We start from the raw sequence: 21213 nt of genomic DNA, 5'->3' as shown, positions 1-21213 counted from the left end.
TCAGCAATTTAGCAAGGTCCTAAGCAATTTAGTGAGAACCTGTCTTAAAATAAAAAGCAAAAAGGACTGGGGATGAAGCTGGAGTTGTAGCTCAGGAGTAGAATACTTGCCTAGCACATGTGAGGCACTGAGTTTGATCCTCAGCACCACACAAAAATAAATAAACAAAGGTTTAAAAAAAAAAAAGAGGTTTTCAGTCTGGCTGGTGAGAATATTACTTTTATAAAAAGAACTGGTGATGTAGCTCAGTGGCTAAGTGCCCCTGGGGGTTCAATCCCCAGGGCCAAGAAGAAGAAAAAGATCATTTTAAGTCCAGTGCTATCTAATATAACTTTCACAGTAATAAAAGTGTTCTATTCTATGGTGTTGAATATTGTAGCCTTTATATACATGTGGCTGTGAGCACTTGAAAATGTGACTTGTATGACTGAGGCACTAAATTTTTAATTTTATTTGATATTAGCTAATTTAAATGTATAGTCACAAGAAACTCACAGTTGCCATAATGGACAGCACAGTGTCCAGTCCAAAGATTTAATTTTATAGATGGTTTTTAAAATTTATGATTTTAAATATAAAATTAAAGATTTAATTTTATAATCAAAGCCTAGTGAGAATCACAAAGAAGGTTGTTAGTGACATGGCCAAGGTACCTGTGTTTTCTTCCTTGGGCTGTGTAAAGCTATGTTACTTATGATCTGAGGGGTTCTTTCTACTGTCAACACTCCCAAGTGGTATTTTGGGGAGCATTTGTCAACATTGCCTTAAATTACCCTCTTGTGGAGGAAAGGACCCTGTTTCTCCTTCTGTAACTCTCACCCGTCTCAGCATGGGCATCATACAATAGCAACTTGTTACTGTTGTGATTGAGCATTTGCTCTATGCCAAGGATATTACATGCAGTATCTTACTTAATGTTCTCACAACACAGTATGATCTGCTATGAGAAGTTAGAAAACTAGTCGCAGTCACATATTGGTAAGTGGAGGGACTGGAATTTATATCCATGCAGCCAGGAGTCAGAGTTTTGTCCTGTACTACTGGGCTATGCAGTGTTACTGAGGAGAATGCTGCTGCAGAGAGGTGCCCTTGAAAGTTAAACAACCTGACTGACATTCTCAGCTTCTTTGCTCCAGGTTTTTTTTTTTTTTTCTTTTTTTTTTTAAGTTTTTTTTTTTTAATATTTATTTATTTTTTTTAGTTCTCGGCAGACACAACATCTTTGTTGGTATGTGGTGCTGAGGATTGAACCCGGGCCGAACGCATGGCCAGGCGAGCGCGCTACCACTTGAGCCACATCCCCAGCCCCTTTGCTCCAGGTTTGACAAGGCCTGTAGGCAGTAGAGAATGGTAGGATGTTGGGCAGGAAGTTTCATTTTTGCCATTGATAATCCAATTGCTCAGGTAAGTCCATGGTTGCTAGATACTTTGCATGTGCATCATTTTATTTGATCGCTTATTTTATAAATGAGGAAATTGAGTCTCAGATAGGTTAAGTAACTTGCTCAAGGTTACTCAGTCAATTAGAAGCAGAGTAGGGACTTGACAATTGACTAATAATACACTCAGCAACCAGAATATAGTATCTAATTGTCAAGTGAAAGGGGAGGGACTACCAGGAGTGGTAGGAAATAGAGTAAATATTGTCTTAGTCTATTTTATACTGCTATTGCAGAATACCACAGACTGGGTAATTAATTTATAAAGCACACTGGGTAATTAATTTATAAATTAATAAAGATAATTAATTTATAAAGATTTATTTCTTACAATTCTAGTAGGAATGAGAAGTCCAAGGTTGAGGGGCCTGCATCTGGTGAGGGTCTTCTTGCTGTCATCCCATGGCAGAAGGTGGAAAGACAAGAGAACACATGGGAGAGCAAGAGAGGGGAAAGGGGCTTATCTCATGAATTAGTAATTTTTTGGGGGGGTACTAGGGATTGAACCAGGAGCACTTAACCACTGAGCAAATCCCCAGCCCTTTTTATTTTTAATTTTGAAACAGGTTCTCACTAAGTTAATAATAATAATCTTGCTAAGTTGTTGAGGCTGGCCTTGAACTTGCTATCCTCCTGTCTCAGTCTCCCAAATTGCTGGGATTATAGGATTATATGCACCCAGCATGAATTAGTAATATTTTTTTTGTGTGTGTGTGGTATTAGGGATTGAACGCAGGGGTACTCTATCTGAGTTACATTCCCAGCCTTTTTTATTTTTTATTTTTTTGAGACAGGTTCTGGCTAAGTTGCCAAGGCTTGCTGTCCTCTTGCCTCAGTCTCTTAAGTAACTGGGATTACAAGGTGCAGTGCCACCATATCTGGCTATGATTTGATCAATTTTTTTTAGTTGTTGATAGATCTTTATTTTTATTTATTTATATATGGTGCTGAGAATCGAACCCAGTGCCTCACACATGCCAGGCAAGTGCATTACCGCTGAGCCACAGCCACAGCCCAATTTGATCAATTTTTAAGTCCCACCTCTCAACACTGTTGTGTTGGAGTTTAAGTTCCCATCACGGGTACTTTGGGGGACACATTCAAACCCTAAGTAATTGAAGTATACTAGATCCTGCACTGAGAACAGAATATCCTATTTCTTAATCCTCTGACATCCTTCTTCAATTTTATTTTCTGAAATTATTGCTTTACAACTCTTGTTCTTCTCTAAACTACCATACAAATCTGGGATCACTGATATTCTAACACTGTTTGACTCTAAGTTCCATGAGGAAAGTGTTCTTGTCTAATCTAAGTGCCAATTATCTTTGATACTCAGTGTAGGTCCTGTTACATTACAGGTACTTGATAAGTATTATCTGAAGTGGTGAATATATGATTAAACAAGGTGGAGTTGAGACTCAGGAAACCTGGATCACTTTGGCTCTCAATCAACTTATCTCTTCTTTATTTTCTAGAGAGGCACTAATTAAGAATTGACCTGGGTTGAATTCCAATTCTTTTCTCATTACCTGTTGACTTGAAGTAAATCGTTTAATCTCTCTCTCTATATATATATATTTTTTAATGTATTTTTATGTGGTGCTGAGGATCAAACCCAGTGCCTCACAAGGGCTAGATGGTGCTTTTCCACTAAGCTACAACCCCAGCCCAGTCATTTAATCTTTCTAAACCTCAACTTTCCTTTTTATAAAACTGATTTAATAATAGAACACATTCTAACAGAGGATGAAGGATTAGAAGAGAAAAGGTATGTATCGATATTAGCAAATTATGGAATACTTACCAAAGACCCAATAAAGAGTATAGCTATTGAATTATAAGTTGTAGTGAGAACTAAATTAAGTGAATGAGAAAGTGCCTTGTAAATAATTTACTGTTAATGTAAATTTCTCACTCTGAAAGGAATGGAGGGATAGAAGCAAGTCTGCAGACAAAGTCAAAGAAAGTTCAAGGATTAAGAAGGTATATTTTAGCTGCACTTGTTAAATGCTAAATTATTGGCTTCTTCATCATGCCCCTGCCCAGAGCTGTCTAGATTTTTCATAGAGGGACTCAGAGATTCAAGAACACTTGGAGAATTTGAAGAAATCCAAGGAAAGGACAAAAAGCCAGGATTTAATGGGACAGCAGATAGGAACCATGAAGGGGAACTAGAGGAAAAAGTATAATTTGCATAAAGAAAAGGCCAAAGCAAGAGCACTAGGAGTTTTTTGTTGCCACTAAGGACAAAGTTGATATCAGGAAGGATTTTCTGAATGTAAAGAATATGAAACGTGAGCATAGGGGAATTTAATCTTCCTCCTGAGAGAAAACACCTGTCTTATCCAGGCGGGAATGGCTGTTCGCCTCTAGAAGGAACAGTTAAATGAGATGATTGGGCAGAGGGCCAGAGTAGGGATGGACTCAGTCTCTCATAAGTTAGTCAAAAGACTGTCTCTGGATCTTTATAATCATGGCCTGTCCCCCTCACACCATGGCTGGTACCTCTGTACACCTAGTTTCCCTTACCACTTTCTGAAGGCTCATAGCGGTCAATGAGTTCCAGAGCAAGGTCAGAGGCTCGCTCTCTTTCTTTCTGCTCCTCTCGAAGGAAATCCACAAATTCCAGCAGGGTCAGTTTCTGCCCATCATCAGAAAATTGTTCAAACATTTCATGCACCTCAGTGCGTTTTGTCAATGCCTGATAGAAATATACAAATTCTTCTCCTTCTAGAGTCCCAGAATTGGACATGTCTGCTTCCTGCAACAGGTTTAGGAGAGAGTGGACAGACATTTCAGTGGGAAAATTTATGACCTTCACTTGTTCTTAAGGACATCTCATTGACACACATATTCAAAGATGCTTCAATAAAACTCCACAGAACCCCTGACATCTTGTGTTCATAGAAGTCACTTCAGTAAGAAAAAAGCAAACTTGCAGCTATATCATTTGCTAGTAGAGAAAATTTCAACCAAAAAGAGTTCTTCCTCCCAAAGCTCCCTAGGTCAGGATATACTTCCTTCAATTACTCATATTCCAGTTGGGGTTTATTCTAGGCACCTGTGAAATTCTGGCCACAAACAGAGAGGTCCTTGAGGTCCAACATAATCACATATTGTTATTTACCTTTCATGGGATTATGACTCATCTTTCCAACAAGACTAAATGGCAAGAATCATTCCCTACACTTTCCACTGAGCCTGTCATGATGCTAGGGCACACAGTAGGGATTCAACAAATGAATGTTGCTGACTGGTGTCAGAAGCCTGCATGTAGATGGTTGGCTCCTGCAAATTCTTCCTCTGCAGACTCACCTGAAAAAGACCAAAGGCATATTCTTGGTCCATTTCCACATTCATCAGACGTAACAACCGCCGAACTTCTTCGAAAGTCATCCGACCATCTTGGTTTTTGTCTCCACGCTGGAACAAATCACTCAACCATCCAGGTCTGAGTCAAGGCAAAAGCACTGTATGTATGTGTTTGTGTGTCCAGAAGTATGTGCATGTTTATCCATTGACATCCCTCCCCTGTCTTTGTTGCCAGTCCCATGCCAATCCATTCCCCACACAGCTTTAGAATAATCTCTCCAGACCAACAATCTATCTTGTCACTGAATGGCTCAGGTACCTGCAGGGACCTTTCGGCTGCCTGAAGAAAGAAACTCAAATTCCTTAACATAGAAATTAAGATTCCCTTCACCCCTTGGATCTTACACAACACAGCCTGTTCAATATATCTCTGTCTTCCTTGCACTTTATAGCTAGACTCAGCAACTCCCTGCTCTCGACTTTCTCTCTTGCTCCTCAATTTCCTATCTCCAGACCTTTACTCATTCTGTTCTCCCAGGCAGAAGTGCCTTTCCCTCCTCCACTCATCATGTTCCAATCCTTCCATTTTTCAGACCCAGCTCACAAACTATTTATTCCCTGACGCTTTATCAATACACTCTTAAGTAGAATGAAATATCCTTCCTTTAAATACATACAAATCATCTAAGAACAACAATTCTTTGGAACTTAGATTATTTATATCCTCTCTCCACTAACTGAAGCAATATCTGTATCTCATTAATATTTGGAACCCTAAAGCTTTGTATAGTTCCTGAAACATTCTGTTTAATAAGTGATTAATGAATGAATAAGTGAACTGGTGTTCAATCCAGCAATTTTGAAGTTGTCTATATCATTGAGCCCTCTAAGAAATGGCTTCCTGTCCAATACTATGGTATCCCTATGGTAGTAAATGCTTTTGGATCTTCTGTTCAGCTTTCAGGAGCAGTGCCTTATTTGCACCTCTGTCTCTCACTGTCCCTTCCTCCAAATCCTACAAGTCCTCATTCATGCCAAACTCTGTGCCATCCCTAGCATTCATTTCTCCTTCAAAATCCTCAGTTACACTTAACCTAATATGTCTCAGCCCATACAATCTGGACCCTTTAGCTTTCCTATCCCTCACCCCTTCCCATCTTCCCTAGCTCTGTAATATCTGGCTTCTTCAGTGATTCCCAGTCCCCACCCTGACTCCAACTTGTTGATACTGGTCCAGCCGCTCCTTTTGGTCCATGCTGGTAACAAGGTCCACCAAAAGCTGGAGTCCTCGCATCCAGTTCTGGGCCTCCTCAACACTGTTGGCAATCAGATCCAGGTTGGGACGGCGGCCATGGAAGACAATGGTGAAGCCCTGCTCCAGGGGGAACTCATCTGCCAGGCTGCGCAGCAACTCAGAATCATGACCTTTACGCACTGTCTCCACATCGGAGATTGAGACTGCCAAAGAAGCAGGTGGGAGCACTGAGAAAGGGGTCCAACAAATTGTAGGGGCTAAGGGGCAAGGACCAGTGCCTACTTCTTCATGAAAACATAGAAAGGAGGAACTCCAGTCTCTGCAGACTGAGTCCCAAAAGGTGTAGTACAGAGAGACATAGTAGGGTTCCAGAGCCCATGTGAATCACTGCAGTTTGTTTCTGTAGGCAGCTGGGCAAGGGACCTGTGCTATGGACAGCAAGACATAATTTCCAGTCACAAAGTTAGCAGAGTGACACAGATCAAAACAACTTAATTCTTCAGTGTCCTCATCTTAAATAAGAATAGTCCTTTCCATGGTCAGTCTAAATAGTGATCATAGGAGGACTGGCAGGAATGATAAACGAGAACACGCTGAAAAGCAGTTACAACAAAGCAGCTCATGCTCACATTCAGATTTGAGGGTTTCTTCTTTCCAGATGTCTGGAGGGAGTAAAAAAAAAAATTCTTCCACTCCTTTTATGGAAGGGGTGGTGAGGACTGTGAACTTTAATTATGTCTCTAAAGCAGACTCTTTTAAATGTATCCTATGATCAAATTTGTAGTGATATGCCAGGTGAAGTGGTGCATGCCTATAATCTCAGCAGCTCAGGAGGCTGAGGCAGGAGGATCACAGATTCAAAGCCAGCGTTAGCAACTTAGTGAGGTTGTAAGCCATCTAGTAAGACCCTGACTCAAAACAACAAAAACAACAACAAAATAAAATAAAACAAAAAGGGCTAGGAGGGGCTGGGGATGTGGCTCAAGCGGTAGCGTGCTCGCCTGGCATGCATGCGGCCCGGGTTCGATCCTCAGCACCACATACAAACAAAGATGTTGTGTCCGCCGAGAACTAAAAAATAAATATTAAAAAATTCTCTCTCTCTCTCTCTCTCTCTCTCTCTCTCTCTCTCTCACTCTCTCTTTTAAAAATAAAATAAAATATGTTTTGTAAAAAAAGGGCTAGGAATGTAGATCAGTGATTAAGTGACTTTGGGGTCAATCCCTGGTAAAAGGGATTTTCTAAAAAAAGAAAATATTGTTTTTCTTTTTTTAGAGGTATCACAAAGAGCTTGGCCAATAGGATGAACACTGTTATTTTTTTCTTCAGTACTGGGGATTGATCCCAGGGGTGCTCTACCACTGAGTTATACTTCCATGCTTTCTCTTTTTTATTTTGAGACAGGGTCTCACCAATTTGCTCAGACTGGCCTTGAACTTGTGATCCTTCTGTCTCAGCCCCCTGAGTAGGTAGGATTATAGGTGTGCCCCATCACATCCAACTTTGATATATTTTTTTTATGTTTTAAAAATACATAATGGGGGCATTGTGGCTCAGTGGTAGAGCGCTTGCCTCACATGTGTGAGACCCTAGGTTCGATCCTCAGCACCACATAAAAATGAATAAGTGAAACAAAGGTATTATTTCCAACTACAACTAAAAAATAAATACTGGGGCTGGGATTGTGGCTCAGTGGTAGAGTGCTCGCCTGGCACGTGTGAGGTCCTGGGTTCAATCCTCAACACTACATAAAGATAAATAAATAAAGGTATTGTATTCAACTACAACTACAAAATAAATATTTAAAAATAAACAAATAAATAAATAGATACTAAAAGGTACCATAATGGAGCTGGGGTTGTGGCTAAGTGGTAGAGCACTTGTCTAGCATGTGTGAGGCACTGGGTTTGATTCTCAGCAATGCATATAAATAAGTAAATAAAATAAAAGTCCATGAACATGGGCTGGGGATGTGGCTGAAGCAGTAGCGCGCTTGCCTGGCATGTGGGCAGCCTGGGTTCGATCCTCAGCACCACATACAAAACAAAGATGTTGTGTCCGCCGAAAACTAAAAAATATATATTAAAATTCTCTCTAAAAAAAATAGTCCATAAACAACTAATAAAAATATTCTTGGGGCTGGGGATGTGGCTCAAGCGGTAGCGCGCTCTCCTGGCATGCGTGCGGCCCGGGTTCGATCCTCAGCACCACATACCAACAAAGATGTTGTGTCCGCCGAGAACTAAAAAATAAATATTAAAAATTCTCTCTCTCTCTCTCTCTCCTCTCTCACTCTCTCTTTAAAAAAAATATTATTTAAAAAATACCATAATGGCTAACACTTATTAAATGCACCCTGGTTTCAGATCCTGTGCTAGGTATGTGCTTTACAAATCAACTCATTGAGTCTCTGTAACCTAGTAGGTAGGTACTGTTTTTTTTTGTACGGGAGATCGAACCAGGGTCACTTAACCATTGAGCCACATCCCCAGCCCCCCCTTTTTTATATTTTTTATTGTAGATGAACAGAATACCTTTTTTTTATTTGTTTACTTTTTATGTGGTGCCAGGGATCGAACCCAGTACCTCCTGCATGCTAGGCAAGCGCTCTACTACTGAGCCCAAAACTCTGGCTCCCCCAGCCCCCTTATATATTTTATTTAGAGAAAGAATTTCACAGAGTTTTTTTAGGGCCTTGCTAAGTTGCTGAGGCTGACTTTGAACTAATGATCCTCCTGTTTGAGCCTCCTAAACCACTGGGATTATAGGTTTGTACCACTGCACCTGTGGGCAGGTATTGCTTAATACTCATTTTACAGATGAGAAACAGAAGCTCAGTTTAATTAAGTTGTCCAAAGCCACTCCTCTAGAAAGTAGAAGAGCTAGGATTTTAATTCAGGCAGGTTGATACCTAAGGTCATGGTCTTATAATAACAATAATAAAAAAGATATAGCCTATGACTTATTGAATCTTACTTAGTGTGCCAAGACTCTTTCAAGTCCTTTATATGCAATATTAATTTTTTAAAATATTTTTTTAGTTGTAGATGGACCCAATACCTTTATTTATTTATTTTTATGTGGTGCTGAGAATAGAACCCAGTGCCTCATACATGTGACTCAAGCGCTCTGCCCCTGAGCCACAATCCTAGCCCTGCAAAAACTAATTTAATCCTCCATAACAGCCTTACAGGAGCAAATATTATCTATGATCTCCTTGCACAGGCTCAGATACAGCCATAGTGGGACAGCACAAGGGCATACTATTGTAAGACTCTGGTATCTCCCCTGCCCTCAGGCTGCCAGGTTCCTCTGGGACCTTCCACCCTTGTGCCCACCCGCAGCTATCCAGGTCACTCACAGGTGGGCTTTTCACTGCCCCTAGCCTGACGAGCATGCCAGACTGTCATGCCATCATTCTGAAGTCTGAAGTATCTTGGCTTCTTCCAGCTTTTCGATCTCACCTTGCGCATCAGTGTGCCTTCTTGCATTTGCAGCAGGTCCTGATCAGTGGTCAGCCCTGGGACAAGAAAAGCAGGGAGAGATAGCCAGTGGAGAGAGAAGAGGGCCCAGAAGGAGCTCTAGAACAGGGGTCTAGTCTCCTTTCCTTTTCTGGGCTTCTTCCTAAGCCCTCTTCTGAAAGGGTACTCACGGTCTTGTATCAGGGATGCCATTACTCATTGGTCCGCCAGCTGGCGCCAGAGTCACCTAAAAGAAGCAAGAGAAGGAAACTGCCGTTTCCTTAGTGCGCAAAATATATGGGTCAGGTACTTCATCTCCATAGTCAGCTATATTTTACTTCTAATTTGAGGTTGGTGACTCTGAGGCTTAGGTAGCCTAAGAATCTTGCCTCAAATTTCATAAAGATCAGAATTTTAAAGCTGGGATTGTAGCTCAGTGGTAGAGAGCCTGCCTAGCTTTTGTGAGGCACTGGGTTCGATTCTCAGTAACGCATATAAATAAATAAAGATCCATCAACAACTAAAAATATTTTTTAAAAAAAGATCAGAATTTAAAATCAGATATATCTTGTCCCAGAGCCTCTGCTCTTTCCCATGGCTATTCCTAGGAAAGGCTAAACAAGGGCACCTACAACCCACTAGTTAGCTTTGCTCCACATTTATTCTCACATCCTCATCTTGCTGGTAACCCCTTTCAGAACCTGGACTCTCCCCACACCCTAGCTGTCTCTTCTCCAGGAAGAATCATCCCAGCCTCCTCTTCTGGAAACCCTGTCTGGCTCCTGAAGAGCTAGGACAGAGCACTTCTTGAGTCTCTGCTATAACACTTAGTTGTATTTTTCTGCCTTCACATTGTAGAGCATGTTTTATATTCTTTTACATAGCAGCTATTCTCACAGTTTTTAATGGAGTGATTAAGTTACACAAGTCTTGGAATTACATTTTCTTTTTTTTTTTTTTGAGAGAGAGAGACACACACAGAGAAAGAGAGAGAGAGAATTTTAATATTTATTTTTTAGTTTTCAGAGGACACAACATCTTTGTATGTGGTGCTGAGGATCGAACCTGGGCCGCACGCATGCCAGGCGAGCGTACTATGCTCGAGCCACACCCCCAGCCCTTGGAATTACATTTTCAAGTTTTCTCTACTTACTAAAAAAGGGCATATCCTTTAAGATATATGCTACCCAATTTATATGCTGGCTAAACTGTCCTAGTTGCTAACACAAAATTCCCTTTAAAAGAACTAGAAGCACTGGGAGCAGTAGCACACTTGTAATCCTAGCTAGTTAGGAGGCCAAGTCAGGAGGATTGCAAGTTTGAGGCCAGCCTAGGCAATTTAGCAAGACCCTGTCTCAAAATACTATTTTTTTTTAATTTATTTTTTAGTTTTAGGTGGACACAAAATCTTTGTTTTTATGTGGTGCTGAGAATCGAACCCAGTGCCTCATGCATGCTAGGCAAGTGTGCTACCACTTGAGCCACAGCCCCAGCCCTCAAAATACTATTTTTAAAAATGGCTGGGGGGGCTGGGGATGTGGCTCAAGTGGTAGCGCGCTCGCCTGGCATGCGTGCGGCCCGGGTTCGATCCTCAGCACCACATACAAAGATGTTGTGTCCGCCGATAAAAATAAATATTAAAAAATATCTCTCTCTCCCTCTCTCTCTCTCCCTCTCTCTTTAAAATAAAATAAAATAAAAATGGCTGGGGATATAGCTCTGGTGGAGTGCTTGCCTAGCACTCATAAGGTTTACTCCCTAGTACCACACACATACACACAAAAAAAAACCTAACAATATTTAATATGTGGCCACTTTGATTCTAGTACTACCCCATAAACATTTTCAATCTTGACCAGATTGTTTTGTCAAAGCTTATGAAACATAAAGCGCTCTCTCTATCTCTCTCTCTCTTTAATGAACAAAGGACAGGACCTACACTTGAATAGAAGCACTTTGTGTTTCTTAATTAAAACATTTAAAAATTTTGCCAGGACTGGGGATGTGGCTCAAGCAGTAGCGCGCTCGCCTGGCATACATGCGGCCCGGGTTCGATCCTCAGCACCACATACAAAGATGTTGTGTCCGCCAAAAACTAAATAATAAATATTTTAAAAATTCTCTCTCTCTCTCTCTCTCTCTCTCTTTAAATTTTTTTTTTCCAGGCATAGTAGTGCATGTCTGTTATCCTCAGGTAGCTGAGGCAGGAGGTAAAGCAACCCTGGGTTCAATCCCCAGTACCAAAATAAAAAAATAACTTTTGACAGTGATGAACATTTAAAACAACCTTACTCAGGAGGCTGAGGCAAGGGAACCATAAATTCAAGGCCAGCATCAGAAAAAAAAAATCTGGGGAAAATACTGCTATGCTGCCATGGTGGCACATGCCTGTAATTCTAGAGATTTGAGAGGCAGAGGCAGAAGGATTGCAAGTTCAAAGCCAACCTCAGCAACTTAGTGGAGCCGTCAGCAATTTGGTGAGACCCTGTCTCAAAATAAAAAATAAAAGGGCTAAGGATGTGGCTGGTTCAGTGACTGAGCACTCCTGGATTCAATTCCTGGTACCAAAAAAAAAAAAGGGGGTGGGGTGGGGTTGTTGCTCAGTGGTAGAGCGCTTGCCTAGCATGTGTGAGGCACTGGGTTTGATCCCCAGCACCACATTAAAAAAAACTAAATAAACAAAATAAAGGTATTGTGTCCATCTACAACTAAAAAGGACTGGGGACGCAGATCAGTGGTAGAGCACCCCTGGGTTCAATTCCCAGTATTGTCAAACAAACAACATAAGCAGGGTATGGTGGTCCATGCCTGTAATCCCAGTGGCTCAGGAGGCTGAGACAGGAGGATTCAGAGTTCAAAGCCAGCCTCAGCAATGGCGAAGTGCTAAGCAACTCAGTGAGACCTTGTCTCTAAATAAAATACAAAATAGGGCTGAGGATGTGGCTCAGTGGTTGAGTGCCCCTGAGTTCAATCCCTGGTACCAAGAAAAAAGAAAAAAAGAAACAAAAAAATAATATAAGCTACTCCAGATTTTATAGAGGAATAAAGTAGGAGGTTCAGAAATGTGATGTGACTTGTCTGAGGTCACACAGCATATTAGAATTCTGTCTCTCTTTGATGAGAAGAAGAACCTATAAAGTCACTCGAAAGTGATTAGGTATTCAGGGAGAAGGTGGGGATCACTGAAAATGCCCTAACTAGAGGACCTAAAGATGCCTTTCTAAAAAGGTAACAGATTGAAGAGGGAATGTTGGGAAGAAGTTTCTTGGGAGAAAAACAGTCCTGTGACAGTTGCAAGAATAAGATATTTTTCTGGCTAAGGCTGGCTATTGTGTGTCTTGGGTAAGATCAGAAGAAACCTCTGAAAAGAGGAAGGGATTCCCAGGGCTTCCTGAGAGACAGAGAGAGAGATTTTTAAATCCATATCCAAGTGGAGAAGCACAGTATGAAATAATCTGAAACTTACAGAAGTTAAATCAACATTGAAGTAGAAAGTGATAGGTCTCTCTTAAAGTTCTTAAAGGTCAAGGTTGAAGTATAATCTTCAGTGGTATCATTCTGCCTTTGCCTCTCTTTGAACTTCAGCTCCCATCTGTGGGGCATAGAGACTCTGGGGTGGAGCTAGGGCCTGGGAGAAGACAGAACTACCTTCATTTATACCTCTGATCAGGAGCCTCAATAATGTCCTACAGCACGAGAAACCTGAGAACACAGGTCCTCTGCCTAGACACCCTTATTTGATAGACTATTTCCTCTCAAACCAGCCTTAGGAAACCCTCCTTTGTCAAACCCTGGGGCTTGCCCTCCCTCACCCTAGCTAACTTTGCTCCCATTCCTGAATTATTATTCTAAACCTGTATCCAGGTGACATATGGCTATAAGAGCACCAGCTTTAATTCAGGAGCTGCAGAATGTCAGAACTGGACTTTATTCTTTACAGAGGAGGATTGAGTACTAGAAAGATTGGTGGATCTGTTGGGGTCATTTAGTTGAGTTGCAAAACTGGGACTAGAACCGAGGTCTCCATATAACCAATCAGAGAGCTTGCTGAAACTCTGCCTTGTTCCAGAAAGCAGGTCAAAGTGAGGTTAGGGATCAGTGAGAGATGCTGATATTCAATCTCTCCTCTTCATCATCCTCTGTTCCTCTTGTATCCCATAAAATAGCTTTTCTTTTCCCCATCCCATGCTTGATCTCATCCTTTCCCTTTCTTCCCAGCTCACTCTTCTCTCTTCTGGTCAGCCTCTTTTTGCTCTCCTCTTCTCTCCATTACCTCTTCCTGTCACTTCCCTCCTCTGTCTCCACTAATTGCCAATAGTTCTGATTATCATTTCCTTTGAGGATTTTGAGACTATGGTCCAGGAGGAAGGACACTTGAGTTTGGATACTCAGTAGCATATCCCTCTGCTCAGCGTCACTTTTCCCTGTATCCTAGGAGATTTGACTAAACAAAGTGCTGAGAATGTGAGTTAGAACCTAGTGTTCTAGGTCTTGGTGTTTCTTCTGTGTCTGAAAGGAAAGAATTTTTCAGCTGATGCAGGTGCAGTGTGGAGAAAAGGAACCAAGGGTTTGTGAGTGGGGGCACTTAAGGGCACAGAGATTGAAAACTGACAGTAAGATTAGGTTTTCAATGTTATCTCTTAGACATGTATGTGGAGACCTTAGAGGATACAGATAGTTGCCTGGATACTACAGGTATGACAAAAGACACGTAAAATAAGATGGGAAGTAACCTTGGGCTGCAGAACAAGATTTAGTTCTCAACTCCCAAGTGTCTTCATGTCACCTAAAGACAGACTTTGGCAATGTCGCCATTGGTGCCAATGACATTACACTAGGAATCAAGATGTCTCAATTCTCTCTGAGGGGCAGGAAGAAAGACAATCATTTTGACTATTCCCTTGCTTCTGAGAAGATTATGTCTAGCCTTATGTCATGGATTATGTCTAGGATTATGCCATGTAAAAAGGATAGAATGGCTCTAGTCTCAGGTCACAGCTCTCAGAATGTTAGAACTTGAAGGCTCTTTCATAGCACATATAAACCAGGGTTTCACAGATAATTCAATGTCCCAGGGAAAGTGTCTTAAAATAGAGAATCCTTAGCTCCCACCCCAAAATCTACCAGATCAAAATTTCCAAGGTTGGGGCTCAGAAATATATATATATATATATATATATATATATATATATATATATATTTTTTTTTTTTTGGTGGTGGTGCTGGGGATTGAACCCAGGGCTTTGTGCATGTGAGGCAAGCACTCTACCAACTGAGCTACATCCCCTATATATATATATATATATATATATATATATATATATATATATATATTTTTTTTTTTTTTTTAAACAAGCATATCTGGTACAAAGGCAAGTCTGGGGAGCCCTTAAACTTTCTCCTAATACAGATCAAAAAAGTTATGGTCTAAAGTCCCAGGGCACAGTCTTCTGATGTACCAAGAAACTGTCCTAGCTACCTAAGCAGGTGAAGAACAAGGCACAGAATTCAAACCTGCCTCTTTCCTAGGAAGTCTCATAACTCCATGCTACCAGGAGTTTTTCTGCTTCTCCCTGGGTCTTGGCCAGTTCTCCTTTGGAAACTCTCAAGGATCCATTAATAAGTCTCTGCTACAACTTGTCTACTCCAGTTCTTTCTTCTCTTATTGGGGTGGACTCACCTCTGAGAAGTCGCTAGGGTCAGCACTCCTGGCCTTGGATAGCTAAGAGGTTCTTCTTAAAAGGAGTGTTGACACGGGGCAAAAACTAGAAAAGTCAAAGAGGAAGACACACTGGAGAGAACCAGGTGGAGGCAGCACTGTGAGCCTTTGGGGTGGGGAAAGTCAGGGCAAGTAAGCATCAGAAGAGCAAAGTAAGGCAGTCACGTAGGGCAGAGCATGGGCAGAGGCTGACCAAGCCTCCTGGCCCTTACCTGGGCAGGATAGCCGTCTTGTGTCTATGAGCTGTGCCCACCTGAGCTCTGTGTTGATCTCCACCGTGAGGTAAGAAATCCCAGCCTGGCTCCTTTTCTCTTTTGCTCTCGCCTGCTTCCTTCCCTCTTCTACTGCAGTCTGCTGTTCTGACTGGCAGCGTTACAATCCCTTAGAGTCCAAGGAAAAGAGTAGGGTGGTTTGAGGTGGGAGCACTTTTCTCAGTCCAGCCCATTCAACTCTTAAAGGCCCAGGACACCAGTTACTCGAGGTGGGGGTGGGGTGAGAGAAAAGGATTGAGATGGATTTGACAACCATCTCCAGAGAGGAAAAGCCTGGCTGCTGTCTTTTATCTTGATCCCGTACTTCCCTCCATGGCCCCAATCCGGCAGAAGCTCTCAAAATGAAACCCAAGGAATGTCTGGATTGTAGTGCTCCGTGAATCTCAGCTTTTCATTCTGACCGGTCTCTGCATGTAACACAGCTGCTTTCGCCCTCATTTCATCTGGCTGCTTTCCACAGTGTCTTTCCATCGGCTTGCTCCTTTGTCTCTGCCCCCTGCCTTGCAGGGCACTAGTTCTAACTCTGTGGCACAGGAAAAGGAAGAAACAGGATGGGAAAGGAGGAAGATGAGGAGAATGGAAGAAGAGGAATGATCATGGAGTGTAGGGGGGCAGGTAGTGTTTATGTATATTTAAGGTACTCAAAGGAATTTCTTTAAAAGAATGCACGTATTGGGTTGGGGATGTGGCTCAACTGGTAGCGCGCTCGCCTCGCATACGTGCAGCCAGGTTCGATCCTCAGCACCACACACCAACAAAGATGTTGTGTCCGCCGAGAACTAAAAAATAAATATTAAAAAAAAAATTCTCTCTCTTGCTCTCTCTCTCTCTCTCTCTCTCATTAAAAAAATGCATATATGAATATGTGAAACAATTCACCTTCTCCTCCCCCTCCTCCCCCTTCCCCCTCTTCTCCTTCTCCTCCTCCTCCTCCTCCTCCTCCTCCTCCTCCTCCTCCTCCTCCTCCTCCTCCTCCTCCTCCTCCTCCTCCTTCTTCTTCTTCTTCTTCTTCTTCTTCTTTTCTCTCTCTCTCTCTCTCTCTCTCTCTCTCTCTCTCTCTCTCTCTCCTCTCTCAACAGGGATTGAACTCAGGGGCACTTAACCACTGAACCACATCCCCAGCTCTTTTATTTAGAAACAGGGTCTCGCTAAGTTGCATAGGGCCTTATTAAGTTGCTGAGGCTGGCTTTGAACTTGTGATCCTCTTGCCTCAGCTCTTGAGCCTGGCACACCTGTTCTTTCTTTACACTTATTCATTCCTTCTACAAGCATCTGTCCAGTGCCAGGACATATGTGTATGTTTACAAAGGGGTGGGTAGAGATGAAGCTGGCTCATGATGTGTAAGAACCCAGAGCAGCAAGGAGTACAGACCAGAAAGATACTCACTAGGAAAGATGGGTGAGGAGCTCCTTACAAGAGTGGCTGACATGGCAGTTGAAACAAAAACCAAGAATGAGGAAAGGGGACCAGATTAGGATAGGAACAGGGAATTGTAAAGAGCTTTATGATCATGAGAAACTGAAGCCCATGGAAGTTTACACAATGACCTAGACTCCTGTGTCGGCAATGGAGACGACCAGCCCCATCACGAATCCCAAACACTGTGAGCTAAGATCTGCTTTTGATCTGTCTTTGGAAGACAGTGGGATATGGTTCTTTCTGGACCAATGGATGACTGTAAGGCAGTTAAGGGAACAGGGCAGAGCCCTGTACTTGAATGTCTATGAGATCCTTTTTTGGTGAGGTGTATTTTAATCCTAGCCACAGAGGGAATCAGCTGTGTGAAACAGTGGGATTCAAGTGTGCTGAGATCAGGCTGTCTCTTGTGGTTCCCCCAAACATCCTTCAACTGCCTAATATTCTTCCACTAGTGGTTATTTATAGCTAAACTTTTAGCACCATTAAAATAAAATCCTCAGGGCTGAGCTTGTGGATCAATGGTAGAGTGCTTGCCTAGTATGTGTGGAGCCCTGGGTTCAATTCTCAGCATCAAATAAAAATAAACAAAATAAAGGTATTTGTCCATCTACAACTAAAAAAAATAATATAATAAAATCCTCCTAAGTAATGGCCATAAAATAGAGAGGAAGAAGGTGTTGTAATGGGATGAAGCACATAACTGGCTTTTGAAATAGCTGGCTAAGTTCTACTTCTAGTCTTGAGTGCTAACAGGGGACTTTATAATAACTACTAAGCCAGACATTATCTTTATGTAGTTTTCTATATCTATGTTATATTTTGCAAATAAAGGTTTTTAAACTTTTCAATTTTTTTGAAGCCTTCGTGGTTTTAAATAATTTATACCTAGGTTAAGTTGCTCATGTTCTTTACTGATAGGGGAAGAGAGAATGAAGGGAGGGGAGGCATTAAAAGGGAGACCATTCTTAGGGAATAGGGGTGTCAAAATGTGAGCTGTGCCGAATTCAGATTTGACTTAATATAGACCCTGTCTTCCATGCTTGTCGTTTTCTCGTTCCTACTTGCTTGACATCATTATCTCCTTTTTCTGAGCTTCACCTTCATATCCCCCCTCTTTTATATCACTCCTCTTTTAACCCCAGGATTATATTCATCTATGTCTTTCTGAGTCATTATCAGCTCAATGCTGCTCAACCTCCTTTCGTTCTGGGTGATCTGTGAGGGATGCTATCACACATCCTGGATTTTCTGGGAGAGCATAGATTTCAAATATTAAATTTCAACATCCTCATTAACACACCAGTACTCCACAGTCCATGGATCTGATTTTTGGACTTTCACAAAGTTACACAAAGTTAAATGGCTCCCAAGACTGCTTAGAAGGCATGCCCTTAGAAAGTAGGCATGATTCTCATTAAATCCAGAGAGAGAACAGATGGCCGCAGGCACAGGAACTGTCCATCTGGTTTGGTAATTCCTATTTCTGCAAAGATCCTGGCCCTTCCCCCCACTGATGTCTATTATTAACAGATTCAGAAACCTGAGCAGGGCAGCAGTAGCAGAGGGACTTTCTGGGAACAATGCCCAGGAAAGGCCTAGAAGGCCTAAACTGAAATGAAGCAGCAGCTGGCAGAGGTAGACCTAAACACAGCACTCTTCCTCCGTCACTCAGACTTGCCTAGACCCTCCTCTAGACATTTAGGGCAAATGACATCATACATAAACACCTTTGCTTCTCAGGACATTCCAGCTGAAAGTTTAAGGCAAATTCCCCAGACTATTCAGCCAAACTACTCAAATTACTGAAATGAATGGTGATCAAAAAAGTAACTCAAAATATCAAATTCCATTTTAAAATCATACATATGAACCAGGTGTGATGGTGCACACCTGTAATACCAGTGTCTCGGGAGAGGAGACTGAGGCAGGAGGATTGCAAATTCAAGGCCAGTCTCAGCAACTTAGTGAAAGCTCTGTCTCAAAATAAAAAATAAAAGACCTAGGTATATAGCTTAGTGGTAAAGTGCCCCTTGAGCTCAACATACAGTACAAAACAAAACAAAACAAACAAACAAACAAAAAAACCCAAACAAAACAGCAATAACAAACCAAAAATACCAGAGAATAAGGTAATAGAAGGCAAAATTAAGAGTACAAATGATATAATATTCCATGCCAAGAAATTTAACTTTCAGAAAAGATCATAAAACAAAATATAAGTAGATACTTTTTTTTTTTTTGCTTATTTTCACAGTACTGGGGATTGACCAAGGGGTACTCTACCCCTGAGCTATCACCTATCCCCCATCAGCCCTTTTAATTTTTTTTTTTTTTTTTTTTTTTTTTTTAAAGAGAGAGTGAGAGGGCTGGGGATGTGGCTCAAGCGGTAGCGCGCTCGCCTGGCATGCGTGCGACCCGGGTTCGATCCTCAGCACCACATACAAACAAAGATGTTGTGTCTGCCGAAAACTAAAAGATAAATATTAAAAAAAAAAAAAAAGAGAGAGTGAGAGAATCCTAACATTTATTTATTTTTTCTTAGTTCTCGGCGGACACAACATCTTCGTTTGTTTGTGGTGCTGAGGATCGAACCTGGACCAAACCCGGGCCGCACTCACGATAGGCGAGCACGCTACCGCTTGAGCCACATCCCCAGCCCAGCCCTCTCAATTTTCAAACAAGGTCTTGCTAAATTGCCCAGGTTGGCTTTGAACTTTTCTCTTGCCTCAGCCTTCAGAGTAACTGAGATTACAGGTATGATCCATCAAGCCAAGCTAGCATATGTTTTTTATAAGTTATTTCTACAAAAAGATTGAAAGTTAAAGGAAATTAAAGAAAGATATTTGGGAATAGTAAGACTCCACTTTTTTTTTTTTTTTTTTTTTTTTTTTTGGTACTGGGGTTTGAACCCTCTGAGCTACATCCCCAGCCCTTATATTTTGAGACAGGATCTCACCAAGTTGCAGTTTCATCAAACTTATTAACTTCTTGCCCCAGCCTCCTGAATCACTGGGATTATAGGTATGCACCAGAACACATAGCTTCCAATTTTTAAAATTCAAGATTATCTTGGCTGTTCTTGCAGATTTTAGAATATGTCAATTTTCACAAAAATATACCTGCTGAAATTTTACTTAGAATTGTTTAGCCAGCAGATCAATTTGAAAAATTGGGCATCTGTATAATATTTTTTTACAATCCATGGAAATGATTTATCCTTCAATTTTTATAGGTCTCTACTTTCTTTCCAGAATGTTTGTTTTTCATTAAAAGGTTTTTACATCATTTGACATACCTATTTCTAACTACTTGATTTCTTATGCTACTATACACTATATATCTTTGAAATATCATTTTCTATTTATTGTATTTCAGGAACATGTAATTGATTTTTTGGGTATATTGACTTTGTATTTTGTGATTCTGTTAACTTTGCTTCAGTTATTAAATTCTAAGAGTATATTGATATTGATTTTCCTCCTTTCTCCTCCTCTCTCCTCCTCCTCCTCCTCCTCTTCCTTTTTTCCCCCTAGTACTAGAGATTAAACCAGGGCTGCTCTACCACTACATCCCCAGCCCTTTTTATTTTATTTTGAGACAAGGTCTTGCTAAGATGCCCCAGCTGCCCTCAAATTTGTGATTCTCCAGCCTCAGTCTCTCAAGCCCCCAGGATAATAGGCATGCTCCACCATGCCCAGCTGTAGATTCTTTTGGATCATATATGTACAGAACCATTTGTCAGCACATACTAAGGTTTTGTTTGTTTGTTCGTCTTTTTCCTTTATAATAGCTTATATGTGCTAATTTACCAAACTAAATCAAGGAGTGCCTGGACTGTCGACATCCCAAATCACATTAAGAATAAGAACACTTGACACTGGAGCTTATCAAAATCACCATATGCAACCCCCTCACCTAAGACCCATAAAAGGAGAAGCCTCTCCAAGACTGGACATGGTGGCACCCTGATTCTGTCACCAGGTCACTTACCAGGAAAATCACCACAGCGACGAAGCTTGAATTTTCTTTTCCATTGGGTTTCAGCAAAGCACTTTTTCTCCTGCCTGTGATAACCATGCATGGCCCACTCCAAGCTGACACTCTGAAACTGTCGGTCTAGACCCTCTGTTTTGACAACTTTGTGGGACTGGCTCATTAAAATCTTTTTCTGAGTTGGGCATAGTGGCACACATCTGTAATCCCAGAGGCTAGGGAGGCTGAGGAAGGAGGATTGAAAGTTCAAACCCAGCCTCAGCAAAAGCAAGGCGCTATGGATTAGGGTTGCCTCGCATGTGTGAGTTCCATCCTCAGTACCACAAATAAATAAATAAA

General features: G+C 41.4%; 1 protein-coding gene, 1 long non-coding RNA gene and 1 other non-coding gene across 9 annotated transcripts in view; 1 reads left to right on the top strand and 2 right to left on the bottom strand.

The window, feature by feature from the left end:
* Window positions 1-16086, bottom strand: part of Plcd4 (phospholipase C delta 4) — a 27370-nt gene extending 11284 nt beyond the window's left edge. The window contains exons 1-7 of one of the 7 annotated variants that reach the window (XM_026390329.2): window positions 15402-16086; window positions 15151-15235; window positions 9662-9717; window positions 9371-9529; window positions 5984-6212; window positions 4758-4887; window positions 3972-4203 (exon numbers count right to left, since the gene is read on the bottom strand). In XM_026390329.2, the coding sequence (XP_026246114.1) occupies window positions 3972-4203; window positions 4758-4887; window positions 5984-6212; window positions 9371-9529; window positions 9662-9683 (772 nt within the window). In that variant the 5' untranslated portion in view covers window positions 9684-9717; window positions 15151-15235; window positions 15402-16086. Of the gene's footprint in view, window positions 1-3971; window positions 4204-4757; window positions 4888-5983; window positions 6213-9370; window positions 9530-9661; window positions 9718-15150; window positions 15236-15401 lie in introns of those variants that run through there. The other 6 variants (XM_026390326.2, XM_026390324.2, XM_026390325.2 and 3 more) reach the window with 6 other exon arrangements.
* Trnav-cac (transfer RNA valine (anticodon CAC)) lies at window positions 14685-14757 on the bottom strand. Its single transcript has one exon. It is a non-coding gene; the product is annotated as a tRNA-Val (tRNA).
* On the top strand, window positions 15400-21213 carry LOC144257341 (uncharacterized). The gene is made up of 3 exons (XR_013344431.1): window positions 15400-15471; window positions 19424-19635; window positions 20672-21213. It is a non-coding gene; the product is annotated as an uncharacterized LOC144257341 (long non-coding RNA).

Source organism: Urocitellus parryii, chromosome 1 (genome assembly GCF_045843805.1).
Source record: "Urocitellus parryii isolate mUroPar1 chromosome 1, mUroPar1.hap1, whole genome shotgun sequence".
Taxonomy (NCBI): Eukaryota; Metazoa; Chordata; class Mammalia; order Rodentia; family Sciuridae; genus Urocitellus; species Urocitellus parryii.
This window is presented reverse-complemented; position numbering and strand designations above follow the sequence as displayed.